Source organism: Drosophila teissieri, chromosome X (assembly GCF_016746235.2).
Source record: "Drosophila teissieri strain GT53w chromosome X, Prin_Dtei_1.1, whole genome shotgun sequence".
NCBI lineage: Eukaryota > Metazoa > Arthropoda > Insecta > Diptera > Drosophilidae > Drosophila > Drosophila teissieri.
The window spans coordinates 425,219-448,907 of record NC_053034.1 but is presented as its reverse complement, the minus strand read 5'-3'; the positions used below and the strand labels follow the sequence as shown (position 1 = coordinate 448,907).

General features: G+C 49.7%; 1 protein-coding gene across 2 annotated transcripts; it reads right to left on the bottom strand.

The window, feature by feature from the left end:
* Positions 1-4,381: 4,381 nt before the first annotated feature.
* On the bottom strand, positions 4,382-21,410 carry LOC122625368 (homeobox protein vnd). Of its 2 annotated transcripts, none has more exons than XM_043805510.1 (3): positions 20,155-21,410; positions 8,340-9,019; positions 4,382-6,152 (listed from the first exon to the last, which is right to left on the bottom strand). In XM_043805510.1, exons 1-3 carry the CDS (start codon positions 20,271-20,273, stop codon positions 5,197-5,199), a joined length of 1,755 nt encoding a protein of 584 aa, XP_043661445.1. In that variant the 5' UTR covers positions 20,274-21,410; the 3' UTR covers positions 4,382-5,196. The 2 variants fall into 2 exon arrangements, with proteins under 2 accessions (XP_043661445.1, XP_043661446.1); XM_043805511.1 differs by lacking the exon at positions 20,155-21,410 and adding an exon at positions 10,743-11,979.
* Positions 21,411-23,689: the final 2,279 nt, after the last annotated feature.

Here is a 23,689-nt window from a genome sequence, read left to right as displayed (position 1 = left end):
CCACCCCCGCTTTTCACACCCCATTAGAAAGTCAATCTGTGAATGCATAAAACCTCATTCACACCCATAAAGTAAACTCTCGGTATTACTGGGTCAGCAAATCGTCAGCATATTGGCCGCATCTTCATAAATAAGAAAGTGTGACCGCGGCGCACCCCAAAACTGCGAAGGGGGGTACCCGGTACCCGGTACCCAGTACCCGGTACCTTTCGAAAACACACAGGGAAAACACAATGCGGCACGTGCGGGCGGAAAAACAAGGGGGTGGTGCAAAAGCCACACACACACACACACACAAATGCACAAATACACAAATACAGAAACAATTGACTCTGGACAAGATTACATGACAGGAAATTCAATTTTAAAAGCAGCTGCCACGTGTCGTTTTAGTGCTTGAAATTGTTACAGTTATTGCCTTGAGTTGAGGGTGGGTGTATATTTATCCAAACCCCTCCCCCTCCGCCCCCACCCCATCGGCGAATCTATCCAGTCATCCTCCATCGCTCATCGATGAGTCCGGTGATTGTGTATGAATACCTAATACCTAATGCCCTTTTCTCTGCTCAAAATTGAGCAATAAACGCGCGGCGCGGCGCAGCGCGGCGCTTTTAAATTGCGTTACAAATAAACAAAAGGTGTGGAAAGCGGAAACGGAAACACGCCACCGCCGACGTGTTAACAGGGGTGGCTTTCCATGCTTTCCATGTATTCAGTGCTCAGTGCTCAGTGCTCAGTTTTCAGCTTTCAGCTTTCAGCTCTGCAAGGCCTTGCGGTGGCCAAAAGGGCGAGTGATTGACTTAATTGACTATGAAAATGAGAAATTACATGCTGATAATGACGCTGGTCGCGAAATGAGCAACAACATTATTAAAATCCCCAGACTCCCTCCGCCGCCACCCCGAAAAGGCAGGACTGTAAAATGCGCCATCAACTTGCGCCTTAATTTGATTTGCCTTACCCTCCTCCCCCATCTACTCCCACCCACTGGTTTTCCCGCCCTTGCGCCGATTTACGGCCCCGCATTGGCTAATTAGAGCTGCGCCCCGCAACTTTGTAATCCCCATTTTTCACGGCGGGATCAGAGCATTGTGTTCGCCGGAGAGCTTGGTCATTAAGATTGCATTTGGCCTGTGGGCACGAGTCCTGCCAGGAGGTCGAATCTCATTGGACAGTTGTGGGAAAATGCCTTCCCTCATCCAACTCGCATCCAACTCCTCACGTACTATGGCCCTATTTTCCACTATCCCTTCGACTAGGGAAACACACTCTCTAAAATATGCACCTACATCTAAATAACGTTTGTTTTGAAGTCGGGAAAGTAGTAGAGGTCCATTGGCTTAGCCTGTGAGTCATGATCAGCCAGCCAGGATGAAAGTTAATATTATGATAGATGATGAGTATTTGATAGAAGTTTCAGTTACTTCTCCTACATACACATTTATGTAGCTGCTGAATGGCCACTTATCGATTATTTTATTAATTGCAATCTTATTTATTTGCTCAGTTCCTGGCCTGATTTGGCTTGGTCTGTTTGGGTCTGTTTTGTTCTGTATTTAATTTCGACGTTTATTTTGTGATAAATTTATTGTTTGCCCGGACCGTCAGCGCTGGTCATATATATATGCATTTGTATATACGCCCTATGGCAGAACGCCTGCCTTAATCAATTTTTCATTACAAACTGGAAGCGCGATTCAGTATCTGTAGCAGTACCTGTACCTGGGCCTGTATCCGTATCTGGACTATATCTGTGTCGCCGATGTCCACCCGTCCATAGCTTTATCAATGCCAAATTCAAGGAGTTCCAGTTTAAGGCCCGACCATTCGAAAATCACCTCCGATCAGTGTTGTAAGCAATGCCCCTTCACGCCGCGCACTCTATCTATGCAGTGGCACCGTTCTTGGGGCACAAGTGTCTGGAGGGCCCTCGATCATTTCCTCGCTCATTCCAATTCCGATACCAATTCCGATTCCAATTCTGATTCCGATGCGCAGCCGGCTTTTTCCATTACCCAATTGGCATTAAAAGATATGGGTAAATGAAGAGGTTCCTACAGAGAAACCCATGTAGCTGGACATTCGCTGTGAAGCAGTTCCCCTTTTGCGAAAACATGCGCTCTCGACTATTGGATACCCGCTACTCAGCCAAAGGAAGGGAGGGGGAGTTGTCGTAATGAAAAATACCGAGTAAAGTGCCAGATTAAACGCCACTGAATCCACCAGGAAACCCCGACCCCTCAGCACAACTCAGTGCTCAGTTGTAGCTAACACTGCGGCGATAAGCTGCACATTTGTACTTGACATGACGGTCATGCATGCTTGACCAGGTGGGGCATCGTGGAGGTGGCATCGCGGAGGTGGGGCAAACCGAACCGAATGGAATCGAGTCGAATCGAATCGGATCGGATCGGGCCGATCGGCCAAATAACTGTCCAAGCGGTTGTGAGACATATCGCTGATATCGTCCGAGGAGCGGTACGGCGTCTGGGGATTCCGGGGAGGAGGCAATCAGCTTGGCGCAGCGTGTAAACGTCGCGGGTTGTCCAGCAGTCGAACAGCCCAACAGGCAGTGGAAATCGGGCTTATCGGGGCTCCACTTTCGTGTGGAGGGGATGGGAGTTCGAGGGGGCGAGGGAGAATATTATTAGTTTATTTCACGATTGTGAAAGGCTCCTGCCGTTCAGCCCAGGGCTATATCACTGGCCCACTCTAATCTAGATCATTGAATTGTATTGAAATGTACTCACTGGGGCCATATACTCGTTTCGTTTGGTTTCGTTTCGTTTCGTTTCGTAGTTACTATAGTATAGTACATACATATACATACGGGCGCAATCAACATCCTGTCCGCTCCGATTTGCGCGATACAGGTATGCAAATGATTAGGCTGCGATTAGGGGCTGTACTTGGATCTTTGCCACTCCACACTCCTATGTAACACACACCCCAAACACCCCACCGCCAGATAAGGCAAATCGATGGCTTTATGGCCACCTATAGTGTGGTGGTGTATACTCCATGTGTATGGCCATTTAAATGGGTTATGGGCCCCATTAAAGGGTGCTGCAATTATGTACTTACTGCTGCTAATTCGCTGGCGATTCCCGCCGGACAAATGGGGCATCAGGCAGGGGATCACACAGGGGATCACACAGGGGATCATATAGGAGATCATAAAGGGAAGTAGTAGGCAGGCAGCCACTTGTGAGACATTCAGACTTTCAGATGGATCCGGAAAAACAAGTCGTTAAAGTATAATTAACCGGAGAGTGGAGAGCAACCGTAGGCACCGTGGCACATGGAGGGGCAATATTTATGGTACTTCAGCTAAAGTTGATGTGTTTATGGGCCGTGTAAAACGGTTTCGATTTCGTATACCCCTCCTCGCGATTGCCGGGTCGCCGCCATATAGTGGCTATATGACTGGGCCATAGCCCAGGCCATAGCCATTTGATGATTATTAATACACCGCAAATATTATTTTCGCTGCTGATCGATGGCAGGTGAATGGATGGATGGACGAGCATGTGGGTCTGGGTCCACTTATCCCAAGTGCCAGTAGTCGTAGCCATTGATGAGTAATTTAATTTGCCGTTTATTAGAATAGCACTCGTTGTATTTTATGAGATACTCCAGCGCCTCTACTTGACTTTGAGTTCTTTATGTGCCAACAATGGCTCTGCCAACTCTGCCAACTGTGTCAAGCGGCGCAGAGCGGCGAAGAGTGGGATATCTGTGCCGCAGTCCATATCTTCCCAACTGATTTGCCATCACCTATCGGCTGAAGGGGGGGCTGGGCTGGGGTGGCTAATTGCTTCCAAATCGGAGCCCCCAGACAAGTTGCTCCGCCTGCCGGGCGCAGATCCGATGATTACCCTGTATTTCTGACCGCGTCCGGGTTCGGGTTCGGGTCCGGGCTCCCGTTATCGGCCCCACTGGCTTTATGGCCATTACCCTCATCCGCCACCCGATCCCTCGATTCCCAACCCAACCCAATCCAACCCGATCCGATCCGAGCCATCGAGTGCTGTTGTGGTGCCGTAATCAGGCGAACTGGACGGATTACGGTGCCAATCGCAGAACGGTAGCTAACAACCATAATCAAGACCATATTTATTGTTTGTCCAACATGTTTATACGCCCCGGCGATACGTACTATACGTACTATACGAACTGTAGTACGTACTATAGACCAGCACCCCACGGAATGCGGCAGAGGGTGCCGTTTACGATCCCATAAAGTGCATAGGGCAATAACTCTTATAACATAACAGGTTTCGGGTTTAATGCGCGGATCAATAGATTGGTCTTTAAGCTTTCCTGGGATCTATAAATATATCAATTGAATCGTGCCTTTACCCCAAATAAAAGCGTTTTGTTTAATGTATGTAATTGGTTTTTATTAAATCTCCGACATGAACTTCGCAGTTTACTGTCTGTGTTTTGTTACAATTTATGAACTCGTTACTTGCTATAAATTCAAAGATTTTTACTCTCTATACACGCACACACTCACGAAAAAAATATGTGTTAGGACTAAGTGCCTATATTATAGTATATATGTATTCATAGAAAAAAAAGGCCAATAAGTTTTGTCTACAAAATTTGAACACTTATTACGCTTGAATTGATTATAGTTATATAGTACAGAGTTAGTTGCATATTGCTTATTATTATTTTGCCGTTTGAAATAATCTAAGTTCATAAGTAACTTCATTACTTTATTACTTCGTTTTTATATTATATTTACACATTTTATCTTTGGGCTTGGACTTATGTCTAGAAAAAAAAATAAAAAAAATGGGTCTACTTCTAGATTTTATGCGATTTAAATGCGCTTGACAAGAGACACTAGGTAATGCAAATGGTTTTTTACTCAGAAGGAAATGTAGTTTTCTTTTGTCATGGGCATTGGTCTGGTATCCAGGAGTGGATATACTCGTGTGTATGTCAGTTAGGTATATATATGGTTGTATATATATAAACTATGTACAGAAACGACTCGGGGAAAGATCCGGGAGACTAAACGCTAGTAGGTAGTGGGTAGTGGGAAGTGGGAAGTGGGGATTTGCATATGTTTCAATTACTTGTGTGTATTCCTTTACTCGGCTGCTGGCTCATCGCTCCACGGACTAGTTAACCTATGGAAGTCCGGTGGCCCCCCAGTCCCGTGAGTGCCAGTTCCTAGCAATATTAGGACCACCAGGCGGCCCTCTGGGCGTGGGCGTGGGGATGCCCGTGGACATGGGCGTGGGCGTGGGCATGGGCGTGGGCATGAAGACCGGCGGCGGCTGCGGCGGCATGTTGATAGGCGGCCGCTCCGTTCAGGGCCACCAGGTGGTGGGCGGCGGCATTCTGCATGGCGGTGGCGGTGGCTGAGGGCACGGAAACGCAGTCGGCTCCCAGCTTGGAGGTGTCGCCCAGGCAGGGCTTTCCGTTCCGCACCAGAACCGGAACGGCGACCCGACGGGGCGAGGGCAGGGCGCTGGGGTGATGCGGATGGGTGGCATGGCCGTGCAGCAGGCCGGGATGGCCCTCGTAGCCCTTCTCGTTTTGCGCCCGCTTCGTCTTGTAGCGGTGGTTCTGGAACCAGATCTTCACCTGCGTCGGCGTCAGGCGGATCAGGCTGGCCAGGTGCTCGCGTTCCGGGGCACTCAAGTAGCGTTGCTGTCGAAACCGGCGCTCCAACTCGTATGTTTGCGCCTTGGTGAACAGGACTCGTCGCTTGCGCTTCTTGTTTGGCAGACCGTCGGATCCGTTTGCATCCCCGCCGCCACTCCCGTCGGCGTCGTCCACGTCGTCGATGTCCTCCTCGATGCCGTCCTCGTTCAGGCTGTCGTCGTGGCCACTGCCTGCTCCATTCATCCCCTCGGCCTTCAGGCTGTGGTTGTTGTTGTTCGTCGTGTTGTTATTGTTGTTGTGCAGGCCATGGGCGGTCGTGGCGCCGCCGGCACCCCCATTGCCCGAGGATCCGTGGAGGGTGTGCAGGGCATCGCCCACGGACAGGGCATCGCTGTCCGCCGACCGACTGTAGCTCTTGTAGTCGCCGGACAGGGCGGGCGATGTCTGGCAGTTGGAGCCTATGTAGGTGTACGACACCTCCGAGGTCACTGGCGAGGTGCTATCCGGACTGGCGGGCTGCTGGGTTCCTGCAATCGAGGAGGAAAGGGGTTTTGGTTAGTAAATTGTAAATAGTAAATAGTAAATAGGGCTAAACTCCCTTCCCAATACGACGCTAAGTGAGGAATAAATTGTTTGGGCCAGCCATTAATTTTATTTGGGTTTTTCACAATGAATTGGATTTTCAGAACTCAGAGTTCAGAATGGCAAGACAACGGCAGGGTGAGAGGGCTGGGTGGGAATTTGTCAGCAATTGAAAAACCTCTTTAGCCGTAAATTAATGTAGCGACACACCCCTCCGCATCCTCCACGTCCTCCACGTCCGTCCACGAAGTGATCATGCAGAATTCGGGACAAAGGGAGGGGGAAAGTCAGGATCGCAACTACGGCAATTGGATTAGGCGCGACATGAAGCTGTGGTCGCTCGCCAGCGATCCCAATGTCAAATGCCAGATGTATGCACTCTCTATGGTCTGCAGCGTCGAATCAACCCCTGCCCATCCCCTAGTCGCCCGGGTTTTCCCTGGTTTCCCCGCGTTTCACCCTAACAACGCCAATTAGGCGGAGGAGACAAACAGAGATCGCACACAAATGCATACAAATACATATGCTCGTACACTCGTAGCTACATAGGTGGGTATTCCCTTGTCGTCTACCTGAAACGATCGCCGAATGACTGCTGATCCTGGGCCTGTACTAAAAACCAGCAACCAGGATCCAGTAACCAGCAACCAGTAACCAGGATCGTAATGAAAGAGCGACACAAAGGCCAGACCTCAAACACATCAATGGTAGCCGGGGCTCTTCCGGTTCGCCCCCTTTCCCTTTCCCCTTCCTCCTAAAGAGCTCCGAACTTGCAGCATACAGTGATTTATCACCGGGTGTGGCTATTTCTGATATTCTGGGGCGGGATCTGCGGTTGCAGGGGCATTAAGGTGGGCTTATGCCACTATTCAGGCAACTTCAAATCTGTCATTTCCAAAAAAGTGGCAATGTAACTACGCAAATCAAAAAGAAGCGCCTGGCGAACTTCGGAGAGAGTGTATACATGACACCCCCCTACAAATAACTTCTAACGTGTGTTTCACCGGGGATTCCCCCGTGGGACATTGATAAAACAACAACATATCCAAGGCTCGTAGGTCGGAGGAGCTCCTAATGCTCATCTAGCAGAGTTGTCCTGCCGGTGAAAGCCGTACGCTCACCATGACAACTCAACAAATTAATAACTTAATACAATCAAAAGGACTCCTCCTCGACTCCTTCGCTCCTTCGCTCCTTCGCAGCTGTGGAAACTCCCAAAAAAGAGCAGACAGCAAAAAAGTAAAAAAACGGCAAGTGGGCAGCAGCTATAATTTGTAGCTAAACAATAAGCAATAAGGGAATAAAGGAAACAGCAGTGGGAAGGGATGAGGCGGAAGTGCGTGCCATAAATTTCCAGGATGAGAAATGTTTGGGCCGCAACAACAAGAGCGATCGAGCGGGCAGCGATTGAATGTCCTGGCCGAAGGACTCGCAGGACTCGAAGGACGCGAAGGACACGAAGGACGTCAACTGGCAGAAAAACAACAGGGCTAATCCTCAAGTGTGAAGCGCACACAAACTATTAGTCATGATTAAAGGGGAAGCCCAGCCCCTGCTCCTTGATTCGAAGTTACATACCCATTTCGATCCGCAGTTAACTGCCAACGAAAATAAAAAACAACAGGGCCAGCATTAAACACGGAGCTTGCCACACCCTGGAAGCACGTGAATCCGTCGAATCCACAGGGTATGCAAATACAGCTGCCTCATCGCTCGACTGCCTCAACGTCCTAACGTCCTCCGGAGCAGTGAGTGGGTACTGGGTAGTGGGTAGTGGGTAGTTACGGAACAATATCATTAGTCGGCCAGTTAATCGGGGGTTAAATGCAGTCGAAAATTGGAATTGGAATTGGAATTTCCTCAGAGGGGCTGCCCACGAAGCATTGATGAGTCTATTCTGAAGCCGACATAATGCGCCACTCTCTGGCCTACCCACGATTCAGAACGAATATTGAGTTGTGGTCCAAGAACTAATATACTAATATACTCTATCCTCACCACCTATGTATAACTTGCTACTTGAAAACGAAATCGACTATAGGAAGAACCTTTAACTTGGCTCTTGATATAGTATATGGAATAGGACACAGTATAGGCAGAGATGCCATCTATGAGTGGAAACATTCGCTCACCGTATAGCTCGTTCTCCTTGATCCACGCGCTCCTGCCCGAGTGCTGCAGCATGGTCTGGGCCATGTGGTGGTACGAGGACATCTCGTCGCCGAAGCTCCCCGGGAAGTTCTTTGGCAGGTTGGGCAGGTATTGGCCGGCGGCGACGGCGGCCGCAGCCGCTGCATTGTGGCTGGCCAGCAGGTGGGCGGCGGCTGCGTTGGCGTGGGCGTGGCTCTGGGCCTCGCCGCTCTGGTGGTGCGCCAGTGGGAGTGGGGCCACCGCCTGCTGGTGGTGCTGCTGCGGGAGGAGGAGGTGGGGGTGGTGGTTCTGGTGGTGGTGCTGCTGCTGCTGCTGGTGGTGCGGGTGCTGTTGCTGGGCATGGCTCGGAGGGGCGTGGTGCTCGGTGGTGCTGTGGTGGTCCGCTTCGCCCGCTCCGCCCCCCGTGCCGCTGCCGTTGTGGTGCTCGTCCACCGAACCGCCGGCCGGCGTGGGCGAGAGCGCCGAGGGCGAGGTGTGAGATCCCTGGCCGCGGTGGCCACTGGTGGACTCGGTGGCCGAGTGGTGGCTCAAGTCGCTGCCATGCTGGGCGGCTGCGGCGGCGGCAGCGGCTGCGTTCTTCAGCTCGGAGCCCTCCAAGTTCAGGATGTCCGATATATGGAAGCCAGAGCGTTGCGACGACGGCACCTTTGCATCGAATAAGCTGCAAGCAGATCAAAATGTGCAATTGATTAGTACAATTCTAATTCAATTCTAACTGAACTTTAGTTTCTTAATATCGAGCACTCAACCGCCTACAGTTTTGCAGAGATAAAGTCGGAAAGTATTCAGTCTTTAATCTTCATAGCAACGATGAGTTGTACGAATTCTTCCTGAGATTCTGTGTTCTGTGTAGTTTCTTAATTGTCCCTGCAATTTGTGATTAATGACTGCCCGAGTATAAAGATGGCTCCTCGGAGGACTTGGAACGATCTTTTCCTGTTTCACGCTTATTGCAGCGACATCCTGTCCATCCGTCGATCCGTCGATCGCATGAATGGCCGGAAGGTGTAACAAAGGGAGGTCCCTTGGTCGGGATATGCAAAGGAAACTACCTGTACTACCTGTTTGCGCTCTGACTTTCACAGATTTCTGCACTTGCCGTTGTTCAGAAGGGAAGGAGGTGGAGGTGGCTGGGATGGGATGTGCAGAGGGCAGAGGGCAGAAGATCCTGCAGAAGACGCGCACGTTTCCCCCGGAATTAACTTTGAATAAGTGCACCCAAATCGCAGGATTATTGACACCTAGTCCCGGTCGGAGGCCGAGTTTTGATTCGCCTAATACCATCAACAATTAAACGCAAATCCGCCTCGCAAGGATCGCTGTCCGAGCTACCTGCTACCTGCTCGGGTCAGGGCAGGTCAGCACAGGTCAGTAGGGATCTTCTCTCTGCTCTTTAGGGCGAAACAGGTCGTGCCACATGTTGGCGCAAGTTTGCTCGCTTCCGGTTTTCCCGTTTCCATTTCGAGTTTTCCCGCCCGACTCGCGAATTTCCCACGCTATGGCCAGGCCACGCGGGCATTCCCCGTCCTCCTGTGCGGAAATCCCATTGCCAGACAGTGTGACGCCAGTATATCTCGAAGGCATCTGAGTGCAGAGTCCTGTCTTGAGGCATCTGTGTCTGCCGTACACATGTCGCTGCCGATTGGGGTTTCCCTGGCTCTCACCTACGGGAACGGGAATTTCTAAGCCAGGCTCGAACTGCGAGCCAGAGTTTCCCAATTTCCCGGCCAGTCGCCAGGACCTTGAGTACTTGCCAGATCAAGGAGGCGGGGGAATTATGCCCTGTGTCTTGTACTTGTACTTGTAACTTAAGGAGCTGCCAGGATTAGCCGGCCAAGTCCATCAGCTATGTGGGATCTATATGGGATCTACTATAAGCGCTAATGCATCTAATTCGGAGGCAGGGGCTCGCAGGGTGTGAGTTTGAGTCGGAGCTTAGGCGAAGGCGATTGCAAATGCTGTGGCCAACACCTTTGAAGAAGCCTATTTTGCCAATCATAAGATTAGGATTATTACAGAACTAATGGAACGATATAGATCATTGGGAAAAGCAGTTTTTTGACCAGCTGATCAGCAGTGAAAGGCAAACGTATTGTTGGTCAGGAACTTTCAGCAAGTTTCCATCTGAGGCATGTCCTATTTCTCTGTCTCCTGGTCTTAGTTACAACTTTCGTAACCAGATTTGTGTGTGCCATCAATGAAATAGTCATCGAAACAATGGTCATAGTTAAGTGAACTTCTCGTATCTATCGAACCTCCAAAAATCTCCGAAATAGGTTTCCCGTAATAAATAGATAGATGGGTAATTGTCGGTTTCAGACTTGTGTCCCGACCACTCCAGGGTGTCAATATGTGAAGTATTCCATCGGAATCCTTGTGCTTACCCGGGCAGAGCGTTTCGCAGGGCCGCCGGATAGAAGGCGGCTGGCAGGAGGGCGTGGTTCCACGGCGGCAGCAGGATGGGCGACCAGGGCAGAAAGGGGGCGGCTGCTGCGGCGGCCACCGCCGCCGACGATGGAAGCATGAGGCTGCTCATGCTGTGGAGTCCCGGGAATCCGCTGAAGGCGGCTGCCCCCGTCGGAATGCGGAGCTGCTCGGGCGCCAGACCGGAACTGGAGCTCGTGTTCGTGGGCACCGTGGTGCTGGCGGTGCTGAAGACTGCGGCGAAGCGCTCGTGATCTCTGTCCCGCTCGTGCCGCTCCAGCCGCTCGAGCCGCTCCTGGCGCTCGTGCCGCTCCTGGCGCTCGTGCCGCTCCTTGCGATCCTCCCGCTCCTCCCGATCCTCGCGCTCCCTCTTCCGCTCCAGCGAGGGCGTGGAGGTGCGCAGCGGACGCTTGGGCGTCGCCGGGGAGGACGGACTCACCGTGATCGCGCTTTGGGGCGATGCGGGCAAGCTGCCGGCGCTGCCCAGGCCGCTGCTGTTGTCCCGCTCGCGATCTCGGTCCCGCTTGGAGGGGGTCCGCTCCAAGGACGCCGACGTGGTCATGTCGCTGTGCGATATCGGGGAACCACTGTTTGATTTGCTACGCTGCGACGCGGGTGGCGGCGTGGGCGGACTTTTGCGTTTCTCCGCCACTTTGGAGCTGTTACGGGGATCGGAGCACGCAAAAAAAATAGGCTTGTGTATATTTAGTGGGGAGCACTGCGAAGATTTAGGCGGGTATCCTGCTGGGGCAACTTAAATTGCACACATAGTTCGATTTAGGCAAAAGTTTATCACCGCGAAAGTTCGATAGTTCAAGGGTCGCGAGTCGTGTCTCGATTGCTCGAATTCTTGATTAGTTGATTGGTTGATTTCTTGATTCCTTGATTTCTCAGTTGCACGGGTCCGCGGAGCAGCGCACTCTAAACATTCCAAACTGAAGTGTCATCAACAACTAACGAGGCATCAAGAACTCAACACGAGTCCAAGTCGCTTCAGAACAGCCAATAACCAAAACCCAACAACCAACGGCAGAAAAGTACCAGGTCGTATGCTCGGGGTGTCTTTGGGTATCACTATGTATGTGGTGCATATCTGTGTCTGCATCCCTCTGCCATTGGGTATATAACGCAGATACTCACACACACACACACAGACACACACACGCACACACACAGCCAGACTGGAGAGACTCTCGGCTTTGTTGGGCGCGCTAAGTGGCTTCTTATGTCCTTTTCAACAAGGATACGGCAACAATGTGAGTGGCCCATTCAACCACCGAGAGAACCAGCCACCATTCGTCGCCAGAGCGAGACGGACGATGTGAGCCGAGTCCTTATGCCGCACGTCATCCCGCTCTAACTCTTTCCTGTTGCTTTCTCTGCCGCTCTCAAGAGTGCCACTTGAGTGAGAGTGTGCGTGTGTTGTTTCGTGTTGGTGTGTGTGTTGCAGCCTCTGTGCGCGTGTGTGTGTGTGTGTATGTGAGTGAGTGAGTGAGGATGAGGATGTGGATGCGAGGCCATTGTAGCGCCTCGCAAGCCTCCTCGGACCCGGCGGATTGACGTTCCCAGATTGGGATTCTGGGATTGGGCCGCTCTCTTGCAGCAGCAGTGCTCTGCACTTGATGTTGTCAGCATTCGGCGCGTCATTTGATTGTATTTATCATTATCAGCTCTCCGCAACTCTGCGCTTCTGGACTGCTGGACTTGTGGACTTCCGGAGCGCGGACTTCTTGCCCCGACCTGGGGCGCCTCTGCGATGGGCGCAGGAGTGGGCAGGACATGCGACTGTGAGCGGTACTTAGCACTATAATATCAGATGGTGATATCGGCCATTATCCTATTGAGGAACGTGGGCGATAAGAAAGACTTGCTGGGATTACACTCGCGCCTTTTCCACAGTTGGCTCTTTCACCATCGTCCATCAGCATTCATCGTTTAAAATATCAATCGGGTTGTAATGCCTGGGCACTTCTAGAGCTTAGTACCAACCATGATTAGATTATGGAACCTATTTGCAACTTTTGAGTAGTTTTAACCCAATCCATAATCCCCATTTGAACCAGAACCATTTAGTTCAGTACTGAAAGGGCGACATGCGAAGACCCTATTTCGAGATAGCCCTTCTCATTCGAGGAGCGTTACCATTGCGAGGGCCTGGTTCTCCTCCGCCGTGTTGGTTGGGGGGTTATGGGTTAGGTGTGCTATCATACTTCGACAGTTGGCTAACTGCACGGCAGTAACTCGCTGGGAATCAAATTTCTTGCGTGCAACGGAACTGTTATAGACCACTTGGCCACCGACACGGGGCCTTATGTACAAGGAGTGTCGCTGTTCGTGCGATTTGAATTCGATTTCATAAGCCAACTCGTGATTAGTGCGGATCCTTCAAGCGAAGGATACGCCAATACGCCAATACATGGCGTCGAGCGCCTAGGGAGCTGGCCCAAAGTTAAGTGTGGGAAGTGTGGGAGGTATGGGCATATACATAATCAGCACGAGCAGTAACAGACAGAAGGCAGGACGGCAGGACAACCAGGCAATTGAAAACATGGCAGGAGTCCGTTGGCGCTCGGCCCCATTTACATACGGACTGGAGGGGGTGGTGGGGGCCTATGTACAGCTGCACATGCATACATATATGGATATGGTGTGTACAAAGAGCCAGCTCGGTGGCACCCTGTCCACGAGCATCCGCCCCCGAAAGTGGGCACCCCACTGTCGCTCATGACGCTCGCACCATTATGCGCCTCCATGTCTCCATGTCTCCAAGTCCCCATGGGGCACTGGGGCAATGGAGATGGCGAGTGGAGTGGAGTGGGTGAAGTGGAGGAGAGGAGAGGAGAGGGGTGGAATTTTATCTTGTAATAACCGCTGCCGACGACGACGTCGCCGTCGCCGCCGCCGTCCAAGTGGGCGCGTCATGGCCGCCTGGCCAATCGGAAGAGCGTGCGAGCAGGAGAGATATAGCGGTATATGCACGGTGGGCTGACGCGCATGTTTGGGAAATTCTGGTCGCGCCGAAGGACTTTTTCGGGGAAATTTTCCCACAATGCGCACGCCCATCTTCACGGGCGTTCGTTCGTTGTTGGCCATTGTTATTGGGCTTAATGATGATGTTGCATTTAATATCAAAGTGAAACCTTTGTGTGCGTCGCCGTTGTTGTTATGGCTTAGCTTCCGCAGGAAGTTTTAGTATCTCATGGATTTATCTGTGTGTGTGTGTGTGTGTGTGCGTCTATTTGTGTGTGCGCTGGCATTCGAATTACACACGAATTCAATTCGATTCTCGCAAAAACTCGTTTGTTTTTTATTGCCCTCCGCTGCTCTGCTCCTCTGGTTTATTTGTGTATTTATTTATTTTTGTATGAATGCTTCTGTATATTCCGCACTTCAAACTACTTTGTTTGTGCTTATTTCTAAGTACAAACAACTTCAATTGCCACTCTCGTCCTTGTCGTCCTTCTGCTCGGCCCTTAGGGATTTGGGCATTCCCATTCTAGTTTGTTTTTATTTTAGTTTTCCGAATGCATTTTCAATCGACTTGCGTTGCAATGCCGACAACAAAGGGGCTCTTTGTGGCAGACATACACAACTAGTTCTAGACTAGTTCTATATTTCTTTAACTTAAAAGAGTCACGACTGACATGATTGCCAATGCTACATCTCTAATTTTGTTTAGATCCATTTATCGTCAAAGGGTTTGGATCAGTCTGTATATTCCCTAGGCGCTGTTGTCATAGCTTTTAAATTAGTTAAGTGCAATTGCAAACTAAAAGGCTCGTACATAAAAATCACTGTTACGGTCTTTGTGGTGCCAACTAGGATCCTGCACAGGACCAGCTGTCCTTCGGCAGTGTGATTTGAAGTGTGACAGCGTGCTGGCCCAATCGCATCCGCATCTGACAGATACAGATACAATGAACCAAAGCACTCGCATTCGAATGCAATAAAGTATGTTGGGTGTCACAAATCGACGTTGTTAATCGCAGGCAAACCGCGCCAAAGACCCGACGTACTTTGGGCCCTGCATCTGAGTAGATCTGAGTAGCGAGCGGGAACTGCGAGCACAACAACCCCAATTAAACGCCTCGCCAGGCGTGAAAATCGAGGTATTTGGCAAAAGGTGTTTGCTTAACGCGGATACAATTAGGCGGCCATGTTGCAGCAGCCTCGAGCAGCGTGCCACACACTCACACACGCACATGCGAGCACTCGGAGCCATTCACATGCATACGCACACTCACACTACCACTGACACTTATTCACACTTATTCATTCAGTAATTCATTTAATGCTCGTTTGGCTGCAGCCAAAGGCAAGGGGAGGCCCGCTCCCCCCTCCTCCTTCGCTCATCCCATTGTCATCCATTTTAATTTACCAGCTACCTTCCGGATCTGCCCATACTCTACTCTCCCTTTTGACCTGACCCTCTACTCCATACTCCATACTCGATACCCTGTACTCTATACCATGTACTCTACAGCCCTAGCCCCCCTCCCGCCTTCTCGCCCCTGGTTCTGGCCGACTCCTGTTGTCAATTGACGTCCATGACAATTTCGGGTCTCCAATTCGTTGCGCGGAAGTGATTTACAAAACCCAAAAAAAATGGAAACGAGTTTTGCCAAAGGGATTGTGTATTGTTCTCTCGCCGGAAATGCATCATTCACCTATGTGTGTGCACACGAAAAAAAGGTCTGAGAAATAAGTATATGTACTTAACCATAAGTCTTTCAGTGTTTGAAAAATACGTGTTTTTTATTTTGCCTCATTTTTATTGTACCCCGGAATGCCAGAATGATTCGGAAACGCCGCCTACCCGAGATGCAGCCTTGGTTTTAATAGGTATTTCATCGTGTTTCAGTCACGAAAGTTACGGAAAGTGTGATACAGTTTTGCGAATATATCATTTATTTCGGGAATATGTCTTTTAGCAGTGTATCTCCCCATCCAAGTGCGCCCTGATTGATCCGCAGAGGTTTGTCCTCTGGTCAGTTGTGCTGGCGTGATCCTGTAGCCCGCTGCCGCTCCTTCCGCTCTTTTGATCCATTGATTCCTGCTAATTTGTTTGCTCAGATGGGCAATGTGTATGTTATGTAAGGGGATGGGTCCGAACAAGAAGGCGTTGCCGTTGCCGTTGTCCATGCAGCATAGAAGTCAAAAAGGACCTTCAAGATGCGAATGTACAGATGTATGAACTGCATGTACTCGTATCTCAAATACAGCAAATACAGCAAATACAGCTGGTTATCTGTTTGGTTTTCTTTGGGCTGATCGGTCGGCTTGTCGTTTAGATATTGCCTCCGCCCTTGGGGTGGCTTGCGATCCCAAGCGACCCGGAGTGGAAGATTTCCATGCTCGAGTCAATCCGAAGTCAATTTTGGCCAATCCATCAGGGGCTTAAGTCAGCTTAGGGATAAACAAACTCATTCAGCTGTTCTTCCCGATCAGATTTCCACTTTTAAAGCCTGACAATTAAAAGCCATTTTATTGCTTGCGACAAAAATTGATTCCGCATGCTGCAAATTAAGTGTTTTCTACAACTTTCTGTCGCGGTTAATGAAAAGTTGTAATGTTGCAATGGAAGGCGTCCATCGCGAACCTGCAGAGAGGTTGGATCATTCACCGGATCATTGGCTAATCGAGGAGGATGAAGGGCAAGGATGCGTCCCGCCATTGCATCTGCGTTCGCATCTGTACTGTATATGCACATATGTATGTATCTCTGTGCAGCTGTGGGATCTCGGTGAGTAGCGCCCCGGAACTTGACAAATAGGTTTTCCGCCTGCCTGTCCTGGTCTTTCCAAGTCGTTTTTTGAGCTGCACTTCCCACTGTGTCAGTGTGTCAGTTTGTCTGAGTTTTGGGAGTTTGCGAGTCTAGCAGTTTAGCAGTTTAGGTGTTTAGAAGTTGGCTGGTCAGTTGGCAGTCAGTCAACTGAGCTCGGTGCGGCCAACTTCCTTTGCGCACTTCCTACTTCCTTCACAGCTGGGGTCCCCAGGTTGGCCAGGAGAAGCAAATGCTCGGTCGATTCATTCGCAATTCAATCCAAATGCCAAGGCGATGCCCGCCAGCATAAATGGTATATTTTGTATGAATGGCCCAGCGTGCGAAATGACCAGTGCACCCCAGTTCACCGCTTTGTTCGGCTTTGTGTTGGCTCATTCCCTAATTTCATTTTTTCGAACATCACCTTGGCCATTGTGGTGGTCGATGCAGGATCGCAGGATAGCAGGATCGCACCCATTACTGCATTTGAGTCTCTCTTCAGTTCCGATCTGCAAATGAGCCCTGAGTCCATGCTGTCCTGTCGATTCAATGAAATGATTGCCTTGCCGTGTGCGTACCGCTTTAAATTGGCTGAATATGTTTTCCGAATTCCCGCCCTCTGCACTTGTCGCTGGCACTTCAGGCCATCACATGCTTCGTTAAAGGCCTATCAAACGGAGACTTGAATTGGAAATGCCTGTCGCGGGTGCAAATTTCATTGTGTTATTTTCGCATCCGCCTAGCCCACCATGCACTATGCACTATGCACCATGCTCCTTGCACTTTGCACTATGCATGCGATGCCGTTGACAAAGCCAGCTGACAAACTGGCATTAAATGTCACAAAGTCACGCGTCCCCGGCAGACTAAGCTTGCAACTTGCAACTAGCAACGTGCAACAGCAACTTACGGCAACGGCAACGGCAACTGCAAGTAAATTGTATGAAATGTATCAATTTCTAGCCGTTGTTTTCGCCTACATGCATACACTGCCTTTCCCTGGCACTCCCTGCACCCCGTGCTCCTCTTTCATTAGTTTCCCAACTCCCAACTCCCACTCTCCCACTTAATGCATGGCCACCCATCCCATTTTCCCGGCAAGTGGCCCTTTTTTTTGACAGCGCCGTTTAAGCGAAAAAAGCTGATTTTCCTCTTACTTGGCGGGTAACAGTTTCCCGATCGAGGACATGGACACAGAGAAGTGTGGGAGCATTGGAAAAAACAAATTACTGCGCTAAGTTCTCTTATTTAGCTACTTCTTAGCTATTTGTACACTTTTGATTATTAGCTGATTTAATTGCGCAACAATACGGCGTTTATTTTCAGCTCTTCTTGGTGATCAGATGAAAGGGAATAGAAAATCGGAAGGAATGTATCCACAAGTTTGCCATAAAGTGAAGTCGAATAAAAACTCACAGGTAATTTGATATATTTTACATAAATATGAATAGCGATTTCCGAATGGATTGTATCATTATTTCAATGCGGCGAAGACAGGTGATTCGCAGGTCGGATATGTCCCCGCGATGGCTCAGAATTTTTTCTTGTGGGTTTGGGCTTTGTTTACTTCCTGGCTCGGCTCATCGGTCGTCACCATCGTCGCGGACATGTGCACACATTCCCAGGCATTTGAAGCTGACAACCTTTTATTGCCCTGCTCTCCTCGTAGTTTTTTACGCCGCTGTTTTTTATAATATTTTTTGGTTTTTTTCTTCTTTGGTTCCTTGGTACTTCAACGTCAAACTTGAATGACTTGCTTCTGGGGACTCTGCGTTGAAATGAAATTATTTTTTCGAACTTCATATTTCAGGGAGACGAGCGTAGAGTAGCGTAGAGTAGAGTAGCGCGTCCGCTTTCAGTTGTCCTCCAAGTTGCGCCCTTCCCGAAAAGGGGAAGCGCAAGGAAAACCCAACCTGCCGTTCCAAGCTGCGCCTGCTGTCGCAGGGGAATTCCGAGATTGAGAGCGGCACTAAGCGCTGGTTATTGGGTATTGGGTATTCGGTATTGGGTGTAAGGTATTGGGTATTCGGTATATGCACAGTGACGATCCTGCGGTTCATCAATGAACGCGGGTAGCGACCAGCGATCCTGCTCACACACATGACATAAAGCACAGCACAAATAAATGGAATTGGTTTTATTTGGCAAACAGCATTATCCCGGATTATCCGAGGGTTCGATGCAACGATTATGGACAAACCCAATTAAACCCAAATTTTGCCTGTCGCCTCGTTTTCCCCTGTTTTCCCCTGTTTTCCTCCTGTTTGTGTGATTTTCCAGGTGATTTCACTAAACATGTGTTTTGGTTTTTCAAAAACCCCGCCGTCGGGAAAGGTGACAAAGTGAATATAATGCGCATTGTTGCGCTCGGCTCGGCTTGGTTTGGCTTGGCTGGTCTGGTCTGGTCTGGTATGGAATGCACTGGGCTGGGTGTTACCATAAACGATGCGTATTCCAGCACCTTTCTGCCTGGGCTTACCAACCGAGCAGTCGCTCCTGTCGATCCCGTCGCTCCGCCGGTGGACCATTCACAACGCTGCAACATTGGCTTACGATTGTGCGAAAATCAGGGATTGAGCCGAACAGGGACACGGACCTCGTTTCGATCCGGCTCGGTAGCCAATTCAAATTCATTATGTTACATTAAATGTTAATGCGACGTGCCCTGATCCTGCTCCTGTCCCATTCTGCTTTCCATTCTGTCTGCCAGCCGGTGTTTTTCTTGGCCCGGCTTGTGTTTTCTTAGCTCATTTGAAATTAAATTGTTTTTAATTGCCTCATCGATTTCTGGGAAATATTGTGACACCTCCATGCAGGTGCGCAAACGAGTATGTGCGGCAATCCCCTGCACGATCAATGGAAAAGGCCAAGACCAAGACGAAGACCAAGTCCATTCAGAATGTAATAGGTAATAGGTTTCCCTTCGGGGATCCGCAGTTTAAATTTACCAATTGATTACATGCGTTTTGCAGCACAACTTAATCCCTTCCTTCAAGACATCTTTGCTCCATCACCACAGATTTGGTGTTAGTCGTACTTTACCCGAAATATAACCACATTTTCTCAGTGCCCCACACTTGCAATCTCATGTGACCGCCATTCGGACCATTCAGGTGCGAGAATTGTGAATGAGAGATTGCGAACTGTGAACGACAGATTTCTTGACTGGATGACAACGAAAAATGCTTTATGTTCGATTGCCTGATAACGGGGTAATGAATGAATAAATGCTGTTTGACTGATGGCCCCAGAGTGGACAATCAAACGCTTGTCAAGCGTTTACTCCTACCAAGGAGTAGCTTGCGTAGTTGGGCCTTTAACCGAAATGCTTCAGATCGATAAAGAAAAGATAAAGAATAAACCAATTGCCAGAAGATTTAATGGGACTCGCTACAGAAGCCATATTCATTTGCCATTTCCCCTCCAACTCGCTATTTAAGAAGTTAGCAACTGTGCCCATTTGCCGACGGCCCATTATCGATGCCTGATTTCGGTTTCAGAACGTCAGAGGTTCAGAACTTTATAAATTTAGAAAGGCAGAAATTGAGAAATGCAGTAATGAGAATTTCAGAATCCGGGCCGTGACTTTCGGCCGGACTCGTACTTACTCGTAGACATGCTTGTTGTACTCGTAATCCGTCTGCATGCAATAATCCTGTTGAAACACGTTGTTCGTGTAGTAGCTGCAATCCTCGAAGTAACCGCAATTCGGATTATAATTGCTCATAATTAAGGCTCTCGCGTGCGGAAAATCGGAACCGTCGGGAAAATCGCAAGGAGCAGCAAGCGAAACAGTAACAGTAACAGTAACAGTAAAAGAAAATTGAACAGCAAAAAAAAGCGCATACAAATTGAACGGCGGGGGATGGTGGGTGGTTGTTGGTGGTTAGTTGAACTGTTGAATTGCCGGTGGTTCACATTAAATTAATTATTTTATTTAATACACTATTTGTCGACGAATTATATGTCGTGATGGGTTTTTAATGCGCGATCACTTTTTAATTGATGTGTGGTGTGCGGTGTGTGTAATTAGGCGACGAAGGCGTGATATATTTGATTATTATAAGTCAGGCGCACTTGATCGAGAGGTACATTTTCCGATATATGGCGGAAGATATAGCGGCAGATATTCTATATCGGATCGACACTTCTTCGACCGGCAGTTGTGACAGGCGTAGCGCGCGCTTTTTGACTGCCGCTGGCCAAATTCAATAAGCCATAAAAACGTCGTCGGTTGAAAAACAACAATCTGTCCGTTAAAAGAGAGCGTCCGTTTGCGGCCCTATCTCGCTTGCTCCTTCGCTGGCTGTCTCTCTCTCTCTCGTTCTACAAGCGCCGCTATCACTGCGATCCAGTGCTTTCAGCGACACGGCGTCCGAAAGTGCCAACTGGCGCTGGCGAACTGGCAATGGAATAACCCCGGGGAGCCTGGACCCACCGCCAGAAGATTTCGAGGCCCGATGATCCGTTGATCGGCGGACAAGCGAACAAGCGGACAAGCGAGCAAGCGGACAAGCGGACAAGCGGAGCGTAGAATTGCAGAACCGGATCTCGAGAACCGATTCCGTAGAACTTTAGTGGCGCAACGGGGGACTCTTTGAGCGGCACAACACAACAATCACTTATTAAAGTCAAATAGGTATTAAGCAAAGCACACGCAGTGAACAGGAGAGCGTCGAAGGCAGCCGAGTTGAACAAATATCAATAGTGTACAGTGTACACAGAGTATCGATAAAGCTATCCCTGTAGGTGTGAGCTGCAGTTATCGCTGCCCCCGAACTCACACATAAGTACATATATTTGTATACTTGTATGTTATGTGTGTACTGTATCTACACACATGCACTTAACTGGGCCGCTGTGATATATTCCATACTCCATATTCCAGCCGGGAGTCGGGAGTCGGGAGCCGGGAGATACTCACAACGCCCCAAATCTGACTTTTCGCTCATACTCGTATTTGCTCTTGTACCTCTCAGTTTTTCTGGGTCTTCTTCTGGGCGATTCGCGGGTTCAGCTGCAGTGCACCGTGGTGCCAGGTGGTCGGAATGGACTCACCGATTCTCCAGATCCCGCAGATCTCGCAGCAATATAGTGCAAAATGATACTTACATACGTGATTGTCATGCTTATGAGCTCATTTCATAGGCAACTGTAACTGACTTCCTAGTACTCATACCCATCCCATTTGAATTTGCAACTTAAAGCGTAAGCTTCTCCCAGGGATCCCGATCCCACCCAATCCCCCTGGCCACCTGTCCACTGGACCGATCCACCTGGACTGTCCGCTGGAGTCGGCACTTCTCCAAGTTCGTGTTGAATACATGCTGCTCTGCTCTGCTCTGAAGTGGACACTTTGGCAGAAGACGCCAGTCCATTAGGGAATACATTTGTCGAGTGGCTGCCGATAAATATCATAATGGGCGGGCGCTCATGAGGCCGCCACTTCGGTGTTGATGTTCAGCTTACCCGGTTTAGCTCCCGATTCGAGTTCAAGCCGAACCATAAATTAATAAAATAAAAGTAAGACCCGACCCCCGAGCTGTACAAGTATTATGCCTGAATCATGGGTGAATTGTGGCGCGTACGTTTATTGACAAACAATATCGCTGCTCGATCGGGAGTTGTGGGGCTCCATAAAACTCCTGTTTGCTGCGTTGCGTTTACTGTCCTCTGTTTTCTGTTCTGTGCTGTTCTGTTTTATTTTCGTTTTGTTTTTGTTTGCAATCGTGTCGAGGCGATATCGCTGGTGATATGTTGCTGATATGTCGGTGATAATGCCGCAGACACCGGGGAAGGCAGCACGCACGACCCACAACATTTCTATGAGCTGTGAAATGAGTATGAGTATGAACGGCTGAAGAGCTGAAAAGCCACACGTTACAGATTGATATGCTGGCTTGGCTAATCAGCCCAATTTAAATGCGGACTGCCTGTTCTAATGTTGTAGCAACATGCTTGGCTTGGCTTCGCCTCCTCTTCTCTTCTCTCCTCTCCTCTCCGCTCGATTCTTATCTAGCGCGAGAACGGGCTACCGTTTGCACCATCGTATCGACGTAGCACCGTACCATCGTATCGACGTATCACCGTATCAGGGGGCCAGCTCCAGCGCACTACTTTACTCCATACGCACTACAACACCGCCCAGGTGGGGTGGCCTGCCCTCTCTAGCCACTCTGTTTGTCCCACTCGCACGCGCACTCGCACCCACTCGGTGGTTGGACCGCGAGCTATTTGTTTATGCCCTTATCGCTCGGCTCGCAGCCCCATCGACCGCCCCTTATTTGTGAGCGATCTCAGGAGCTGTGCCAGCCATCTGTATCTGTATCTGTATCTGTGCCCAATACTCACATCTATTCGCTCTGGGGGGCCGAACACCTTTGGGGACACCTTTTGAGCTGGTGGAGATCTCGATATGAGCCCTTTGGGGATCACTTCTTGATCCCTTCCAGCATTCAATGAACGATTGTCGAAAGATTAGGCGTGTGGGGAAGGCCGTGTTGAATTGATTGGAGCACTCTATAGTCTTCAAGATTCTATAGGCCCGATGCCAGGCAGCGCAAGTGCACAGCAGGAACATAGAGTAGCTTTTGCTTTTGCTTTTGCAAGTGGAGACAAAGCAACACCCCCCTCCCTCAGCACCCTTAGCGAAACGCACACGCTCTCGAGTTCCCAATACGCTCAAGTGCATTTCAAAGTTGTCTGACCCTCTAACTGCACTCTAACTGCGGCCCAAAGTGGAACATTGTTCCGATATGGAAACTGCACGGCCGGCAAGTGTGTTGTTTGTCATTTGTCATGTAGCGGACAAAGCGGACAACGGACAGCGGACAACGGACAGCGGACAGTGGCACTTGAGTGCGGGGCACTCTTGGCACTGCAGAATGCACTTTGGAAAGTTTCCCAACGCAGGCAGGGAAAGAGCAACAGCAACAGCAAAAGCAAAAGCAAAGCTTCGAGCACTCCAGCCATTCCGAACGGATCGCTATCTGCACGCCGTGTGCGCTGCTCCATCCGTGCTCCACATTCAGGCAGTGGAGTTCCACGTCGATCAAGAACCCTCCCAACTAGAACTAGAAGCGCCCGTGGGGCAGAAAAACAGAAAGCCACAGCGAATCGAGTCACTGAAACTGAATAAGCTCT

What these genes read in the sequence shown, in the direction of transcription:
- LOC122625368 (XM_043805511.1), bottom strand. Translation starts at nt 11,344, where the DNA reads ATGACCACGTCGGCGTCCTTGGAGCGGACCCCCTCCAAGCGGGACCGA. An exon ending in CTGCGAAACGCTCTGCCCGG is followed by an intron (nt 9,020 to 10,742) that starts GTAAGCACAAGG and finishes ATCTGCTTGCAG; the next exon opens with CTTATTCGATGCAAAGGTGC. An exon ending in CAAGGAGAACGAGCTATACG is followed by an intron (nt 6,153 to 8,339) that starts GTGAGCGAATGT and finishes CCTCGATTGCAG; the next exon opens with GAACCCAGCAGCCCGCCAGT.